The sequence below is a fragment of the Dreissena polymorpha genome, chromosome 13 (genome assembly GCF_020536995.1).
Source record: "Dreissena polymorpha isolate Duluth1 chromosome 13, UMN_Dpol_1.0, whole genome shotgun sequence".
NCBI classification, from domain to species: domain Eukaryota; kingdom Metazoa; phylum Mollusca; class Bivalvia; order Myida; family Dreissenidae; genus Dreissena; species Dreissena polymorpha.
The window spans coordinates 34,297,911-34,316,504 of record NC_068367.1 but is presented as its reverse complement, the minus strand read 5'-3'; the positions used below and the strand labels follow the sequence as shown (position 1 = coordinate 34,316,504).

General features: G+C 37.3%; 1 protein-coding gene across 1 annotated transcript in view; it reads left to right on the top strand.

Annotated features, from left to right (window-relative positions):
* LOC127854573 (mucin-2-like) overlaps positions 1-18,594 on the top strand; it is a 39,070-nt gene that overhangs the window by 10,445 nt on the left and 10,031 nt on the right. Inside the window, exons 11-24 of the mRNA XM_052389636.1 lie at positions 1,608-1,776; positions 5,955-7,116; positions 8,020-8,060; positions 8,520-8,807; positions 10,170-12,081; positions 12,433-12,485; positions 12,636-12,791; positions 12,988-13,137; positions 13,706-13,834; positions 14,564-14,681; positions 15,867-15,913; positions 16,280-16,355; positions 17,253-17,387; positions 17,711-17,763. Coding sequence (XP_052245596.1) covers positions 1,608-1,776; positions 5,955-7,116; positions 8,020-8,060; positions 8,520-8,807; positions 10,170-12,081; positions 12,433-12,485; positions 12,636-12,791; positions 12,988-13,137; positions 13,706-13,834; positions 14,564-14,681; positions 15,867-15,913; positions 16,280-16,355; positions 17,253-17,387; positions 17,711-17,763 — 4,489 coding nt within the window. The remainder of the gene's footprint in view (positions 1-1,607; positions 1,777-5,954; positions 7,117-8,019; positions 8,061-8,519; positions 8,808-10,169; positions 12,082-12,432; positions 12,486-12,635; positions 12,792-12,987; positions 13,138-13,705; positions 13,835-14,563; positions 14,682-15,866; positions 15,914-16,279; positions 16,356-17,252; positions 17,388-17,710; positions 17,764-18,594) is intronic.

Genomic DNA, 18,594 nt, shown 5'->3' with positions numbered 1-18,594 from the left:
TCATTAATACTAAGAAAGAATATGCACATTTCATTAAACAACGTTACATATTTTATTTGGTACATTGGGAATTAAAATAATCATATATTGGTAGAATCGAGGGAGGTATAAGGAGAAGTCAAGTACATAATGGTTTATTAAACACAACTCAGTTAAATGTTTTGAAAAGATGCTTTTTGTTTTAAAACACACACAAAAAAAACTTTCACACGGTCATAGTAACCACAGCACTAGACGCGTATGTGTAAAGAAATAATCCTATTAGGTTTCGCAATTAAGCCTGTGGTTACACACTGGCATGCTTTAAATATATAGGTTCTAATCCCCCTTGCTTTGCAATGACAGTTTCAAGGTAGTCACATCATGTGTGTTTATGCATACGTCATGTTACGTTGATATGTTATGAAGAGCTGCATTGGCAACTCTCTTCTGGCAATCGACCAAACTTGATGAAAATGAATCCTGTCATTCTTTTAAATTATTTCTCTCCTGCTGCTTTATATATTTAGATCTATGTTATACGTTTTTCAGAAGGTATCATTACTCGAAATAATGGAGTCATGTAGGGTTATACTTTTTTCGTTTAAACCATCATATTTTACTCGGTGGCATTTATGTGTTATACATGTTTTCTGGTGTAATCTTTTGGAAACATACATAGGAAAGCGTTGATGTTCATGAATAAATAATTGATTTTATGATATCTTAAGATACTATCGAAGGACATTTTATTTACATTCCACGCAAAATCGGCTGTAAATGCTACCTGCAAAACAGTTTATTTCGTTTTGTGTCAATTCTTACTTGTATACTGCATTACATATCTTTTATTTTGCTTTAATCTATACGCTTGCGGTTTGTTGTAAGAAAAGATATGGTCGGATGAGTCTATATGTTAAAAATATTGCTTTAATGGTTTGTTAAAGTTGTGGCGTTTACAATATATTACACAGGGATAGGAATTTTGATACTGTGACCGGAAACATTAAATAAATCGTATTTCTTTAAAGCGGCCTTTTCAAAGATTTTGGCATGTATTTAATTTCGTCATTTAATGCTTTAAATTGATAAGTGTAAACATTGGATCTTAAAAGCTCCAGTAAAAAAATCAAGAATCAAATTAAAAAATGATAAAAAGTAACCCTCAATAGGGCTCGAACCACTGACCCCTGGAGTTCTGGAGTAAAAGTCTTCCCATTTAGACCACTCGGCCATCCGTGCTCATACAATGAAGGATGTGTTATATACTTCATATAGGTAATCCTTGTAGTTTCACAAAATATAACGACAGGAACAGAACTCTCCAAATTATTCAATCGTTTTGTGTTGCAGCGCTTTATTATTTTCAGGTTTTTAAATTGTCAAAAGATGCATGTAATGGCTATTTTAGAGAATGGTAAATGTTCAGTATAACCTTTTCCCCACAAAAATAATAACTTAAACAAAAACTTGCGAATATGAACCAACTTTTTTAAATTTTGTCAATTTACCAAAACATGAAAAGGCCCCTTTAAATGCCATATTATTTTCTGTAATGCGTGCAAGTGCATATGGGATAAGTTATCTGAACAATCATGCGTTCCTACCGGTGTCTCATTATTTTTTAGGTGGAAACAATCGTCAACCCTGAGATTGTTACAAAAACTACCAAAACGTTCCAGGAAAAAGAGTATAATGCAACTACCGTCACATTCGAATTTAGAAAATATACAGTTGATCTAGACAGACGTCGTCCTATGGTCAAAAATATTTCGGTGTACCCATGTATGGAAGAAGGTATGTGATTTTTGTTATATGTATTTTCTTTGATTTGTCAATACAATATCATTCGCTTACACACATATTTAAGACTTAAATCTATGTTTTGTTAATATTTGGTAGTCGCCTTAATATCAACTATATAATTTCAAGGATAACGATAATGGCTAAAATACTAGGAAACATAGAAAACTGGAAGTTCACGGGGAAGGCAAACTAATGTAGCTATTCTACGAATAAAGCTATTCTACGAATAAAGCAAGTTTAAAAATCCCTTCAAAAATAAAAAAATACCAACCTAATGACGTAATACAACAATGCCTTTGGGAGAACCAAGCCAGATTCTAGGGTTCTCATTTAGCTTGAATATTGATCAAATAGTTGGAGCTATACTACGCACCCATTTTCGGCATCTATTTAATGCTCTATGAAAGCGTCGATCGTAATAATATTGTGTAAACAAATAAATAAAATCAATAGGTAAAACTACAGATAATGCATGGTTGAAAGACAGTTTATTCCAAGATTAATCACTTATCCCAGCTCAACATAATAGTGTTTTTGACGGTAGACGTGTAATATCTCCATATCACTGTTTCTAGTACATTTATCTACTTAACAACTTCACTCATGTTAGGGATAACTACCCAAATTTTATTACTCTTACATGCAATTTAGCAGAATTTTGCCTCTTTTGGTACAAAATAAAAATAATGCAGGTTAAGGTTTGCGTGCAATAAGTTATTATACTCCCATTACCATTAGGAATGGAGGTTATATATGAGTCACTTTGTCGGTCTGTCTGTCGGTCGGTCGGTCTGTCTGTCCCGAAAATTTCATTCGATCTTCACCAAACTTGGTCAGAAGTTGTATCTAGATGATGTCTAGGTCAACTTTGAATATGGGTCATGCCGGGTCAAAAACAAGGTCACGGGGTTTCTTAGTGCGTTTGAAACCGAAAATTTGTCCGCACCATAACTATGTCATTTATCGTTAGATTTTAAAATGGCTTGGTACATTTGTTCACCATCATTGGACGGTGTGGCATGCGAAAGAAGAACGACGATATCTCCAAGGTCAAGGTCACACTAGGAGTTGCCCATAAATGAGCTTGTCCGGGCCATAACTTTATCATTTATTGTGAGACTTTAAAATCATTTGGAACATTTGTTCACCATCATTAAACGGTGTGTCATACGAAATAATTACGTCGATATCTCCAAGGTCAAGGTCACACTAAGTGTTCAAAGATCAAAAATGGCCATAAATGATCTTGTCCGTGCTATAACTATGTCGTTCATTGTGAGATTTTAAAATCATTTTGCACATTTGTTCACCATTATTGGACGGTGTGTTATTAGAAAGAATAACGTCGATATCTTCAACGTCAAGGTCACACTTTGAATTCAAATGTCAAAAATGGCTATAAATGATATTGTCCGGACCATAACATTGTCATACATTGTGAGATTTTTAATTTACTCGGTACATTTGTTCACAATCATTGGACGGTGTGTCATGCGAAAGAATTAGGTCAATATCTCCAAGGTCAAGGTCACAGTTTGAGTTCAAAGGTCAAAAATGGCCATACCTGATCTTGTCCGGGCCATAACTATGTCGTTCATTGTGATATTTCAAAATTACTCGGTGCATTTTTGTTCACAAACATTGGAAGGTGTGTCATGCGAAAGAATTACATCGATATCTCCAGGGTCAATGTCACACTTGGAGTTCAAAAGTAAAAGATGGCCATAAATGAGCTTGTCCGGGCCATAACTATATTTCATTCATTGTGAGATTTCAAAATGACTCTGTACATTAATTTTGTTCACAGTCATTGGACAACGTGGCATGTGAAAGAATTCAATAGTTCAAAGGTCAAAATGGCCATAAATGATAATGGCAAAATAATTCTTAAAAATCGCCATAAATTAGCTTCTCTTGTTCTGTGAAGACAGCATGCACAATATTCTGTGTTAATGCAGCATGTGGGGTATACGTCTGTAACAAAGCTCTAGTTGTACCTGTTACTATTCCAGATTTTGTATGGAAACTTACGAAATGTTATAGTATAATAATGTGAGGTTGCAAATCACGGCAAATTACTCAAGCTTTTGATAAATCCGAATTATTTTGCTGTTTGTGCTTACAATATCAGGTAAATAGTTGTAAGCTACATTACTATATCCTCAACAGATATTGAAATAAGACTTAAAATATGTCCTTTGTGTCTTTATAATAGTAACAGATCAAGATTGATAAATGTGAACAACCTTTAAGATAAATTCTACCTCCTTTTGTACTTACAGAAACAGCTGCACATTTTTCATATGGAGTTACTGATCAAAGCTAATAACACTGCATTTCCATTAAGTAGAATATCTCCCCTTGTACTTTTAATTCAGGTAACAGTTTGAGTGCAACAACTCAATATCCCTTTATCTTCTACATAAATAAATTCAATATCATTGTATGTCTGTGTGGTCATTATACACATATGTTCACAATCTAAGGGTAACTCTGACCTGCTATTTAGCATTTGTTTTTGCTCACCCGAGCACAACGTGCTAATGGTGAGATTTTGTGGTCGCTTTTTTGTCAATTGTGCGTCGTCCGTATTATTCGCCATCAACGTTGACCTTGTTTACACCCTAGAGGTCACATTTATTTTCCCATCTACATGAAACTTGGTCAGAAGATTTGTCCCAATGATATGTTGGACGAGTTATAAAATTTTTTGGTTGCTTGAAAAACATGGCCTTCAGGGGGAAGAGTACTGATTTCTTATATGGCTATAGTAAAACCTTGTTAACACTCTGGAAGTCACATAACTTGTCCAATCTTCATGAAACTGTGTCAGAACATTTGTTTTAATTATTATTCGATGAGTTCATAAATGGTTCCGGTTTGTTTAAAAAATATCCGCCATGGTTCTCTAAAGTCTTAGTTGAGCGACCGTGGGCCACTTGCCCACTTGTTTAATTTAGATTCAATTGTTTATTTGGTTTACAATAATTTTAATTTATATTTGCAAACCATGATGTAACTTTTGATAAACCAAGCGTGCATTGACACAGAACATTTGAAGCCAGTTGGGTGAAGGTCATTATAGCTTTCAACTGATAAAGATTTTATATGTAGTAACTTAAGAAAAGATGGAGATGTTACAAAAACGGCGTCAGACCAGTATTCGTCACACGTGCGGCAAGCTTTAGTTATGTAAGTTAAAGCCCTCCATACAAATAAAAGGATACTCAGGGATCACCATAGACGTATGTCGCCCGTCTGTCTGCCCGTCTTTTTCTCTGTCTGTGGACACTAATTTGTCCGGAGATCTTGCCATCAATTTTCACCGTACAGCCTTTAACTTTGCTTGCATTGTTTCATCTGCTTAAGTACTTGCATTAAAATATTATGTAAACGTTTGGCCAAAAGTGCATGCAAAATGTAGGAGTAGTTGCGCATAGGAGTTGTTTAACAAGTATTATTTAACTTAAGGGGTCCAGTAACTTAAACAATAAAAAAACTACAATCTCAAAACCTTGAAAATATGCGCTGTATCACTTTCAGTTAATTATTCTGTGAAAGTTTTACAAAACTTCCATACAAAAAAATATAGGATCAAATACTCACTGAAGTTTTTTTCCATTTAACTTTAAGCACCGGAAAGATGTTATTATTAACGAAGTGACTCAACTCCTTTAAAAATACTGCAACAATTTGCATGCCATTGTTCGTGAAACCTTTACAGTATCATTAGCTAAAAGTGCTATTATTTAATAATTCCTACTATAATATTCAGACAATATTGTACCATTGTGACAGCTTGTTGTTTAATTTGGTAAACATTGTTTGAATTACTGTTTACCCTTAATCATAAATATATACTGCAAAACTATTGATAAAACTACAATACCCAGACTATCATACTTGCAATGTAACAGTTTTATTTGTCCTCTATAAAGTTTCTTCAAGTCATTACCCTGGGACTCGAACTGGTCATCTTCATAATAACTTTCAATTTTTTTCCTCTGAAACCACTTGTAGCGTAGGATCAAATATTTTGTTGCATCTTGCTAAATATAACCACATGCTGCAACTGAGATATTCCGTCACAACTGTAACAAGATCTAGTCTGTGTTTATTTGTGCTTTTTACCACAAGGAATATACATTTCTTTTCATTCATTTAAATAGAGCCACCTCCTGAGTCGACCACTGCGACTATATCAACGTCATTTACAACTCCAACAGTGTCTACAACACCATCTACCACTACTGTAACACAAACATCCACTACGACATCTGTGACACCTACTACGACGTCAACGGTATCTACAACACCTTCCACCACAACTGTGACAGAAACTCCTACAACAAGCAGTGTTCCATCTACTACGACTTCAACGGTATCTACAACAACTTTAACGACTTCTGTGACAGAAACACCAACAACGACCACTGTGCCATCTACTACGACTTCAACGGTATCCGCATCCCCTTCCACCACTACTGTGACAGAAACTCCTACAACGAGCAGTGTTCACTCTACTACGACTTCAACAGTATCTACACCACCTTCCACGACTACTGTTCTATCTACTACAAGTTCAAGGGTATCTACAACACTTTCAACGACCACTGTGACGGAAACTCCAACAACGACCTCTGTCCCATCTACTGCAACTTTAACGGTATCTACATCACCTTCCACCACGACTGTAACAGAAACGTCAACAACGACATCTGTTCCATCTACTACAACTTCAACAGTATATACAACACCTTCGACCACTACTGTGACAGAAACCCCTACAACTACCTCTGTTCAATCGACTTCAAAGTCAACGGTATCAACAAGACCTTCCACCACTACTGTGACAGAAACTCCTACAACGACATCTGTTGAATCTACTACAACTTCAACAGTATCTACAACACCTTCAACGACTACTGTGATAGAAACTCCTACAACGACATATGTTCCATCTACTACAACTTCAACGGTATCTACAACACCCTCCACCACTACTCTGACAGAAACCCAAACAAAGACCTCTGTTCCATCTTCTACAAGTTCTACAACACTTTCAACGACTACTGTGACAGAAACTCCAACAACGACTTCTGTCCCATCGACTACAACTTCAACGGTATCTACATCACCTTCCACCACAACTTTGACTGAAACTCCCACCACGACCTCTGTTGAATCGACTACAACTTCACCGGTATCTACTACACCTTCAACGACTACTCTGACAGAAACTCCTACAACGACATCTGTTCCATCGACTACAACTTCAGAAGTATCTAAAACACCTTCAACCACTACTCTGACAGAAACCTCAACAACGACCTCTGTTCCGTCTTCTACAACTTCAACGGTATCTATTTCACCTTCTATCACAACTGTGACACAAACCCCAACAACGACCATTGTTTCATCGACTTCAACGTCAATGGTATCTACAACACCTTCTAGCACGACTGTGACAGAAACCCCAACAACGAACTCTGTTCCATCTTCTACAAGTTCTACAACACTTTCAACGACTACTGTGACAGAAACTCCAACAACGATATCTGTCCCATCTACTACAACTTCAACGGTATCTACAACACCTTCCACCACAACTGTAACAGAAACCTCAACAACGACATCTGTTCCATCTACTACAACAAGACCTTCCACCACTACTGTGACAGAAACTCCTACAACGACCACTGTTGAATCGACTACAACTTCAACAGTATCTACAACACCTTCAACGACTACTGTGACAGAAACTCCTACAACGGCATCTGTTCCACCGACTACAACTTCAACGGTATCTATTCCACCTTCCACCACAACTGTGACAAAACCCCCAACAACGACCATTGTTTCATCGACTTCAACGTCAACGGTATCTACAACACCTTCTAGCACGACTGTGACAGAAACCCCAACAACGAACTCTGTTCCATCTTCTACAAGTTCTACAACACTGTCAACGACTACTGTGACAGAAACTCCACCAACGACCCCTGTTCCATCTACTACAACTTTAACGGTATCTACATCACCTTCCACTACAACTTTGACTGAAACTCCCACAACGACCTCTGTTGAATCGACTACAACGTCAACGGTATCTACTACACCTTCAACAACTACTCTGACAGAAACTCCTACAACGACATCTGTTCAATCGACTACAACTGCAGAAGTAACTAGAACACCTTCAACCACTACTCTGACAGAAACCTCAACAACGACCTCTGTTCCATCTACTACAACTTCAACGGTATCTATTCCACCTTCCACCACAACTGTGACAGAAACCCCAACAACGACCATTGTTTCATCGTCTTCAACGTCAAAGGTATCTACAACACCTTCTAGCACGACTGTGACAGAAACCCCAACAACGAACTCTGTTCCATCTTCTACAAGTTCTACAACACTTTCAACGACTACTGTGACAGAAACTCCAACAACGACTTCTGTCCCATCTACTACAACTTCAACGGTATCTACATCACCTTCCACCACAACTTTGACTGAAACTCCCACCACGACCTCTGTTGAATCGACTACAACTTCACCGGTATCTACTACACCTTCAACGACTACTCTGACAGAAACTCCTACAACGACATCTGTTCCATCGACTACAACTTCAGAAGTATCTAAAACACCTTCAACCACTACTCTGACAGAAACCTCAACAACGACCTCTGTTCCGTCTTCTACAACTTCAACGGTATCTATTCCACCTTCCACCACAACTGTGACAGAAACCCCAACAACGACCATTGTTTCATCGACTTCAACGTCAATGGTATCTACAACACCTTCTAGCACGACTGTGACAGAAACCCCAACAACGAACTCTGTTCCATCTTCTACAAGTTCTACAACACTTTCAACGACTACTGTGACAGAAACTCCAACAACGATTTCTGTCCCATCTACTACAACTTCAACGGTATCTACAACACCTTCCACCACAACTGTAACAGAAACCTCAACAACGACATCTGTTCCATCTACTACAACAAGACCTTCCACCACTACTGTGACAGAAACTCCTACAAGGACCACTGTTGAATCGACTACAACTTCAACAGTATCTACAACAACTTCAACGACTACTGTGACAGAAACTCCTACAACGGCATCTGTTCCACCGACTACAACTTCAACGGTATCTATTCCACCTTCCACCACAACTGTGACAAAACCCCCAACAACGACCATTGTTTCATCGACTTCAACGTCAACGGTATCTACAACACCTTCTAGCACGACTGTGACAGAAACCCCAACAACGAACTCTGTTCCATCTTCTACAAGTTCTACAACACTGTCAACGACTACTGTGACAGAAACTCCAACAACGACTTCTGTTCCATCTACTACAACTTTAACGGTATCTACATCACCTTCCACTACAACTTTGACTGAAACTCCCACAACGACCTCTGTTGAATCGACTACAACTTCAACGGTATCTACTACACCTTCAACAACTACTCTGACAGAAACTCCTACAACGACATCTGTTCAATCGACTACAACTTCAGAAGTATCTAGAACACCTTCAACCACTACTCTGACAGAAACCTCAACAACGACCTCTGTTCCATCTACTACAACTTCAACGGTATCTATTCCACCTTCCACCACAACTGTGACAGAAACCCCAACAACGACCATTCTTTCATCGTCTTCAACGTCAAAGGTATCTACAACACCTTCTAGCACGACTGTGACAGAAACCCCAACAACGAACTCTGTTCCATCTTCTACAAGTTCTACAACACTTTCAACGACTACTGTGACAGAAACTCCAACAACGACTTCTGTCCCATCTACTACAACTTCAACGGTATCTACATCACCTTCAACCACAATTTTGACTGAAACTCCCACCACGACCTCTGTTGAATCGACTACAACTTCACCGGTATCTACTACACCTTCAACGACTACTCTGACAGAAACTCCTACAACGACATCTGTTCCATCGACTACAACTTCAGAAGTATCTAAAACACCTTCAACCACTACTCTGACAGAAACCTCAACAACAACCTCTGTTCCGTCTTCTACAACTTCAACGGTATCTATTCCACCTTCCACCACAACTGTGACAGAAACCCCAACAACGACCATTGTTTCATCGACTTCATCGTCAATGGTATCTACAACACCTTCTAGCACGACTGTGACAGAAACCCCAACAACGAACTCTGTTCCATCTTCTACAAGTTCTACAACACTTTCAACGACTACTGTGACAGAAATTCCAACAACGATTTCTGTCCCATCTACTACAACTTCAACGGTATCTACAACACCTTCCACCACAACTGTAACAGAAACCTCAACAACGACATCTGTTCCATCTACTACAACAAGACCTTCCACCACTACTGTGACAGAAACTCCTACAACGACCACTGTTGAATCGACTACAACTTCAACAGTATCTACAACACCTTCAACGACTACTGTGACAGAAACTCCTACAACGGCATCTGTTCCACCGACTACAACTTCAACGGTATCTATTCCACCTTCCACCACAACTGTGACAAAACCCCCAACAACGACCATTGTTTCATCGACTTCAACGTCAACGGTATCTACAACACCTTCTAGCACGACTGTGACAGAAACCCCAACAACGAACTCTGTTCCATCTTCTACAAGTTCTACAACACTGTCAACGACTACTGTGACAGAAACTCCACCAACGACCTCTGTTCCATCTACTACAACTTTAACGGTATCTACATCACCTTCCACTACAACTTTGACTGTAACTCCCACAACGACCTCTGTTGAATCGACTACAACTTCAACGGTATCTACTACACCTTCAACAACTACTCTGACAGAAACTCCTACAACGACATCTGTTCAATCGACTACAACTTCAGAAGTATCTAGAACACCTTCAACCACTACTCTGACAGAAACCTCAACAACGACCTCTGTTCCATCTACTACAACTTCAACGGTATCTATTCCACCTTCCACCACAACTGTGACAGAAACCCCAACAACGACCATTGTTTCATCGACTTCAACGTCAAAGGTATCTACAACACCTTCTAGCACGACTGTGACAGAAACCCCAACAACGAACTCTGTTCCATCTTCTACAAGTTCTACAACACTTTCAACGACTACTGTGACAGAAACTCCAACAACGACTTCTGTCCCATCTACTACAACTTCAACGGTATCTACATCACCTTCCACCACAACTTTGACTGAAACTCCCACCACGACCTCTGTTGAATCGACTACAACTTCACCGGTATCTACTACACCTTCAACGACTACTCTGACAGAAACTCCTACAACGACATCTGTTCAATCGACTACAACTTCAGAAGTATCTAAAACACCTTCAACCACTACTCTGACAGAAACCTCAACAACGACCTCTGTTCCATCTTCTACAACTTCAACGGTATCTATTCCACCTTCCACCACAACTGTGACAGAAACCCCAACAACGACCATTGTTTCATCGACTTCAACGTCAACGGTATCTACAACACCTTCTAGCACGACTGTGACAGAAACCCCAACAACGAACTCTGTTCCGTCTTCTACAAGTTCTACAACACTTTCAACGACTACTGTGACAGAAACTCCAACAACGACCTCTGTTCCATCTACTACAACTTCAACGGTATCTATTCCACCTTCCACCACAACTGTGACAGAAACCCCAACAACGACCTCTGTTTCATCGACTTCAACTTCAACGGTATCTACAACACCTTTCAGCACGACTGTGACAGAGACTCCAACATCGACCTCTGTTCCATCTACTACCCCTTCAAGGGTATCTACAACACTTTCAACGACTAATGTGACGGAAACACCAAGCACGACCACTGTGCCATCGACTACAACTTCAACGGTATCTACAGCACCTTCCATAACTACTGTGACAAAAAAACCAACAACGACCACTTTTCCATCGACTACAACTTCAACGGTATCTACAACACCTTCCAACACAACTGTGATGGTAACACCAACGACGACCACTGTGCCATCCACTTCAACTTCAATGGTATCAACATCTACTGTGACTTCGTCGTCCATTACGACGGTTATTCTAACAACATTCGTAACGACTCCACACGTCTGTATTATCAATTCGTCTTCCATTCCTGACCTTCCCGACGGAGACATTGTTGGTTACATAGAAAAAGATGGCATTAATGGATTCACGGATGAATCTGAGGCCGTAAAAGATGGTGAGATGATATCGCAAGGTGTGGTTGTGCACATCAAGTGCATGAATTGGTAAGAAATAATGTTTTTAATATTAACTGTTATTATGTAAATGTACTATTGTTATTATGTTATACAAATGATTGCAATATATAGAAATAAAAAAACGATTGCTTTATTTCGGTGTTTGATCAAACTGTATTTCTGTCGTGGTAATAGGAAAATATTTGTTCTATAGCCACAAGTCCAATAAATTTGCCATCTTTCAACATAATCAACCACGTTTTACTCTCGTATTGCTGTTTTGCATGTGCTTTCAATAGTTCCCCCAAATGACACGAGGAATTGAGATGTTATGGTTGCTGTTTGTATAAAAATATAGTTTTCTGGCATCTTCCAATGATACCAATTTTTATTTTGCAGCTCATGTGAACATGGTGGCAAAATGACGTGTAAACCAGAAGAACCGTGCCGCAGTGAGTATTGTTTAAAACAAATGGCGCCATTAACAAGTAATAATTAAGATTCTTTTTTAAAAAGTTAAATAATGTTTAAAATAAGATTGCTGATGTTACAAAATAAACACATTCGATATGTAAGTTCATTTTTTTTCTGTTCTCATCCAGCATGCGATTACGATCTGTGGGGTGAATGGAGCAAGTGTTCGGTAACATGTGGTGGCTCCGGTTGGAAGACGAGGACTCGAATGTTGTTGTCCGGCAATATTCTTTGTCAAACGAAGGAAACCGAGAACCAGCCTTGTCACGAGGGTCCATGTATTGGTGAGTTGTTTTGAATTTATAAATGTATAAAAGTTCGTATATCATTATTTTAATTATTGCCTTTGCCATATACATGTGTTTTGATCAAAATTGCTAGTGCCAATCACATGTTCTAATTTAAGCAGTTTGCCTGTGCCATATAGATTTTCATATTCAGTATTGTAGCCAGTATCATATAAATGTGTTATATTATTAGCAACGTCTACAACACCCTGCTCCACATGGTCTACATGGTCGTCATGTGACTGCCAAACGAAGTCCAAAAGTAGGACACGTGCTGGGAACTGTGTAGACTACTTTGAAGAAGAAGACTGCTTTGAGGGATGCACTACTACTAGTACGATAAGTAAGTGACCGAAAACATTTTAAAATGTTTGTTGTTTCCTTTCCATATCGTCTGCTAGCAAAAAGTGGATGAGATGAGGTTATATTTATATTGGACGTTTGTCATTTGACACAAGCTTGCCTGATTTAGTACTCTTACACTTTCACCGCGCAACAGTAAGACTTCCAAATATCGTTCCTAATGTTATGTAACTGCGCACAGATAATTTGATTTCTTAAATTACAAAATTATCAAATATGATTATTATAACTTTCTATTTATTGTTACATGCTTAAAGTCATCGGGTATATGCCACTGTTGTTTACGCTCTAGCTTTTCACTTAGTATGAACACAAGTATTACGCTTTCAGTATCTTTATGCATGTTAATATTTTGATAGTGTTTGGAGTTCAGGGATTATTACATAATTATGCTATGAATGCCTACCGCAGCCCAACCGTGTGTGTTGATAATGCACAATGTTATTCAAGCTAACAGATTTGGTTCACATAACTGTTCTCAGGTGCAATATTCACCATACCCTTCAACTGCTTGACAAACTTGAATATTGTTCTTTATACTTAATCAGAACCATGCGTTGATCCGGAGATTCTAGTTGACTGCTACAATCTGTGTGATGATTCCTGTAAGAATCTGCGCTTACCAGGAACCTGTGTAGAATCAGATACATGCAGGCAAGACTGCCAATGTCCTGCAGGTTTGTTTGCCTTAAGCTCATCCGAGTATTCTTATTACCGTTTAAGCGTAGTTTGTCTTTCGTCAATATTTTGCTCGTAAATATTTAAGAGGCGATATTAATTGCTGCAACTTCATGAAACCTTGTCATAATAATTGCCCCAACGATTTCTCAACCGAGTTGTAAATTAATTTTTGAATTACGAAGACAAAATATCATGTCAGGATCAAAGTTTGTCCTATCATAATTTGTTTTCAAATTACTAATCTCAGAGTGAAGATGCTCGTTTCTAAATCAAGTTTTCTTTTTACTATTTATTTAATTCCTGTTTATCTATGAACCTGACCTTGTGCTGTTAGACAACAAACTAGGAAAGTAAGATACTATTTCTAAAATAAACACCTTAATCTCAAATGCTATTTGATGTCAAGTGATGTAGGAATCAAATTGGTCCTTATTGTTTATGCAAATATTTTGCAGTGTATAATATCGTAAAAGCTTTGGTAAAATGAAGTATTAAAGTAAATCAGAGAAAGTTTCATTAAATTGAAAAAAAATCCATTACAACATCATTTTAAAATGCAAACACACTCAACTAAAATGAAATAATTTAAATAGCATTTCATTTTTGTGTGTAGATTGCTCATGAATTAATTTAAATAAATCAAAGCCAAATTTAAACAATTTATTGGTATTTAACTCAAATGGTTGACAACTTTAAGAATAAATGATGAGCTGTCTGTTTGGCAGGCATGAGACGTATCCAAGGCAAGTGTGTTAACGAGACCAATTGTCCATGTTACACAAATGAGGGAGAACCCGTTTTGCCCGGATTTGAAATGCCAACTGATAAGCCATGTGAAAAGTGGTGAGTACCAGACTGGGCCATGTTTATTATGCAAAATTTATTTTGGGGGAAGAATATAGTCGCCGCTTCGTCTGTCCGTGTGTGCGTCTGTCTGTCTGTCTGTCCGTCCGTGCACAATTTTTGTCCGGGCTATTTCTCAGCAACTAATGACCGGAATTCAATGAAACTTTATGGGAAGCTTCACTACCGAGAGGAGATGTGCATATTATCAGCGGGTTCTGGTCGGATGATTTTTCACAGAGTTATGGCCCTTTGTAATTTTTGAAATTTTCCATTAACTGTACATATAGTGCAATTCTTGTCCGGGCTATTTCTCAGCAACTAAGGACCGGAATTCAATGAAACTTTATGGGAAGCTTCACTACCAAGAGGAGATGTGCATATTATCAGCGGGTTCTGGTCGGATGATTTTTCACAGAGTTTTGGCCCTTTGAAATTTTCTATAAAAAAAAATTCTTGTCCCCCCAACTACTGTGCGCTCAAGACGTTTACTTTTATCTGAATATATAGTGCAATATTGTGACAAAAAACACTTTGGGGAGCATCACCCGTCTCCAACGGTTTCTTGTATCCCCTTGCGGCAAAGATGAGATACCTTACTGACTTCAGCATTGATGTCTGGTCGTTACAAGATAGAGAAACCTTTCATAGATACACCATGTCCGTCTGTCCGTTCGTCCGTCCGTTTTTTTGTCTACTCCAATATATTTGACAAAGTACTCTATTGTTCTTTTGTAAATGAACAACATTTAAACTTCGTACGAAGACGTACATGTTATGAAATTTCTTTTTAGTTTTTGCAGTTATCACTACTGTAGCACGTTCTTTTTATTAAATATGATAGATAATATAATAAATACAGTTTAAGAACTTGGCTGTGTTATTCATTTATGGAAACGTCTATACATTTTACAAGCGGTGTAAAACCTGGTTGGTTAAATTTTTGGAAATTATAGATTCATCACAATTCATATAATGTGTGTATGACCTGAATATGTACACTCGTCTCATGCAAAACTATGATAACCGGGTACGGGTTAATAATTATTGAATGCCTCAACAGTAGATTTCACATAGAAATTCAGTGGATTTCACATATAAATTTGAATCTTTACTTTTTGTTAATACAAATACAGAATCATGTCAAGATTGTGATGTTGTTAAAAGATCATTTTTTGTTTCCAGCATATGCAATGAGTATAACGAGAAAACTTGCTCCGCTATTCTTGGTTGTAAGTATTTCATTTAATTATATGCTTCATCTGTTTTCCCATGGGAAGAACTCTTTATGAATACATCTATCTTTTCTTACACATATTTTATGAATTTGAAATATCTTATCACTGGACAAACCGTTTTTTGTGTGAAAAAATTACACTTTATATATTAAAGGTGAAGTTTTGTTTTTATTTTAGCTTCATTTAGTAAGTACTTACATATAACGAAAACGATTGCATATAGATAGGAAGATTTCTATCATTGAACATCCTGATTAAAGTGGGCATGCCGATTTAACTATCGTACATATCTTTTTACTGGAAACAAACACATATTGTATTTGCGTAAGATAACTGTTGACATTACATTGTGTTCCATAGGCTGTGAGTGGAGCCCATGGAATGAATGGTCAACATGTTCAGAAACCTGCGGAGAGGGTATCAGGAGGCGAGAAAGGTACACGATTTGAAGTCGAAATGGGGAATATATTCCATATAACTATAAACTCTCCTTATCTTATTTTGTACGTCAAATATTATTTTAGCTCTGGAAATAAATAGTCAGTAGATACACTGTATCTGGTTTCAATAATCATTCTTAATAGTTGATATTTAAGGAAGAATCTGTGTTTGGGATTAGGGATGCTGTTTTTGTTGTCAGGCGTGGTGTTACGCACCCCTGACATTCGTTGTTTATGGAGAATAACAGATAGGTTTTAATAAGCGAGTCTTAGAAAGCCTAAACCTCGAGCGTTGGAGTGCGATTTGGGGTTTTGTGCCGATTTTTTTCTGTATTTTCTCAATAATTGAGGTCATCATCTTTAAAACATACACAATGAAAAGGCTGCAGTTTGGGACTTTTAAGAAAAATACAGTTTACATCGAATGGTGTCATTTTGCTGCTCGTGACAGGTTGGGCCTGGCTAATGTTAAATAAGGCAAAACTAACATACCTTATCAAAACTGGAGTTAAGAACGATAATAAATACCTGATGATGCGATAAGATACTATATATCTGTATTCTTTTACGCATATATAAACATGTATTTTGAGAGATGTCAACCTAAGTTATTTTGACAAATAAGAATGTGCGTACTTTAAAATATTTCAAACCGGAATATCGTTCAAATTCATCTGCAAGTTGTTCAATGTGTCAAACTTTCATTTTTGTTGACCTTGAAATGAACACGAAAAATAAATTGAAATAAGTATTTAACATTGTATCTTCAAGACTTAACACATGTTTATTCTAAATTAAGGAATACGTGTAATGGACCCTGTGATTGTAATACAGGCGTTCGTATTTAATATGATTCAGATTGTCTAATAACTTTTACTCTGTGTATTTTGTAGACAAATGCACGGTGATAACTGCGACCCCAATGGACACGAGGAAACAGAGCCGTGCAACATTCGAGATTGTCCGCCCGTCTGTCTGCCCGACTACAATCTTGGTGACGTCATGTCAAACTGCACCTGCGAAATTTGGTGGGTTAATGACAATGGCATTAGGCAGTTGATGGGTCTAGTAATAGTTTAAGCCTGAAAAGAGTGATTTCGTCTGAGCCGATGTATTTTAGTTTAACTGTTACCGTACAAAAGTGTTTTTTTAATCTCCCATACAGATGTTTATAAAAGCTTATAGTTTTAGTAGTTACAAAAAAGTTTTTTTTGGTAAAATTCAACCCTTAATTTAAATCAACCAATGTTGATGTTGAGTTTTGAACGGCCAATTCTGATTCATTCTTTTCCTGTTGCTGTGTGTGTGTTTTTACTGGACATTTTCAAAGATTTACTCCTTTCCATTTCAGCTATTGTGCTGGAGATGGCACCAAAAAATGTGAACCGAAATCAGACGAAAACGGTTTGGGCTTTCAGTTATTCTTATTTGAATGCCTTATATGAAGTTCATTTACAAAATTGCAACTTAAATTTCACTCTACAAAATAATTTCAATTTATTTCTGTACCATTGTACTTACAACATTCAATACATAATTAAAGGTGTACGCATGTCCATTTCCAAGTTTCAGTTCATGTTTATATGTTCAGACACCAGCGTAATGTGTTTTGAATTTCCTTTGATATGAACTGTACTACAGTCGACACAAAAAGAGCGGGTTTTACTGTTGTGGAAAAATAGTCTTCATAGAAAATCTGAACTCAAAAGCGGATGTATAAAGTAAATATAGGTTAAATATTTAATTGTGAATGCCAGCAAGTTAATTTGACCTAAAAATATTTAAACGGCTCTAGTGATCATACGTTTGGTTAAAACGGCCGCCTATTTCTACGACCGCCTATTTCTAATGTTTTTTTTATATATTTTCAATGCGTTTGCAATCAACAAAAATACTTTATTTGTGTCTGGTTTGTTTATTCCGTTAAATTGACTATGAAGATTGCAGAACTTCAGACCCTTTGAAGTAAACAAGCATCGGTCTACTCATGTTGCTCGAAGATATACTTCTCTCACTTCTAATTATCTCGATTACAAATATATTATTATAAAAACAATAATGTTTTATAAAAAGTAGTAAACGGTGAGTGTTTCTTTATTATGTTATATTACTTAAAAAATATGATAATGACAATTAGTCATTGATGTATTTTGTACACAATGTAAATAGATTAACAAATAATGAAAATTACCTAATGGTTGCCTTTACGCTATTATGCATATGATATTAATAAAT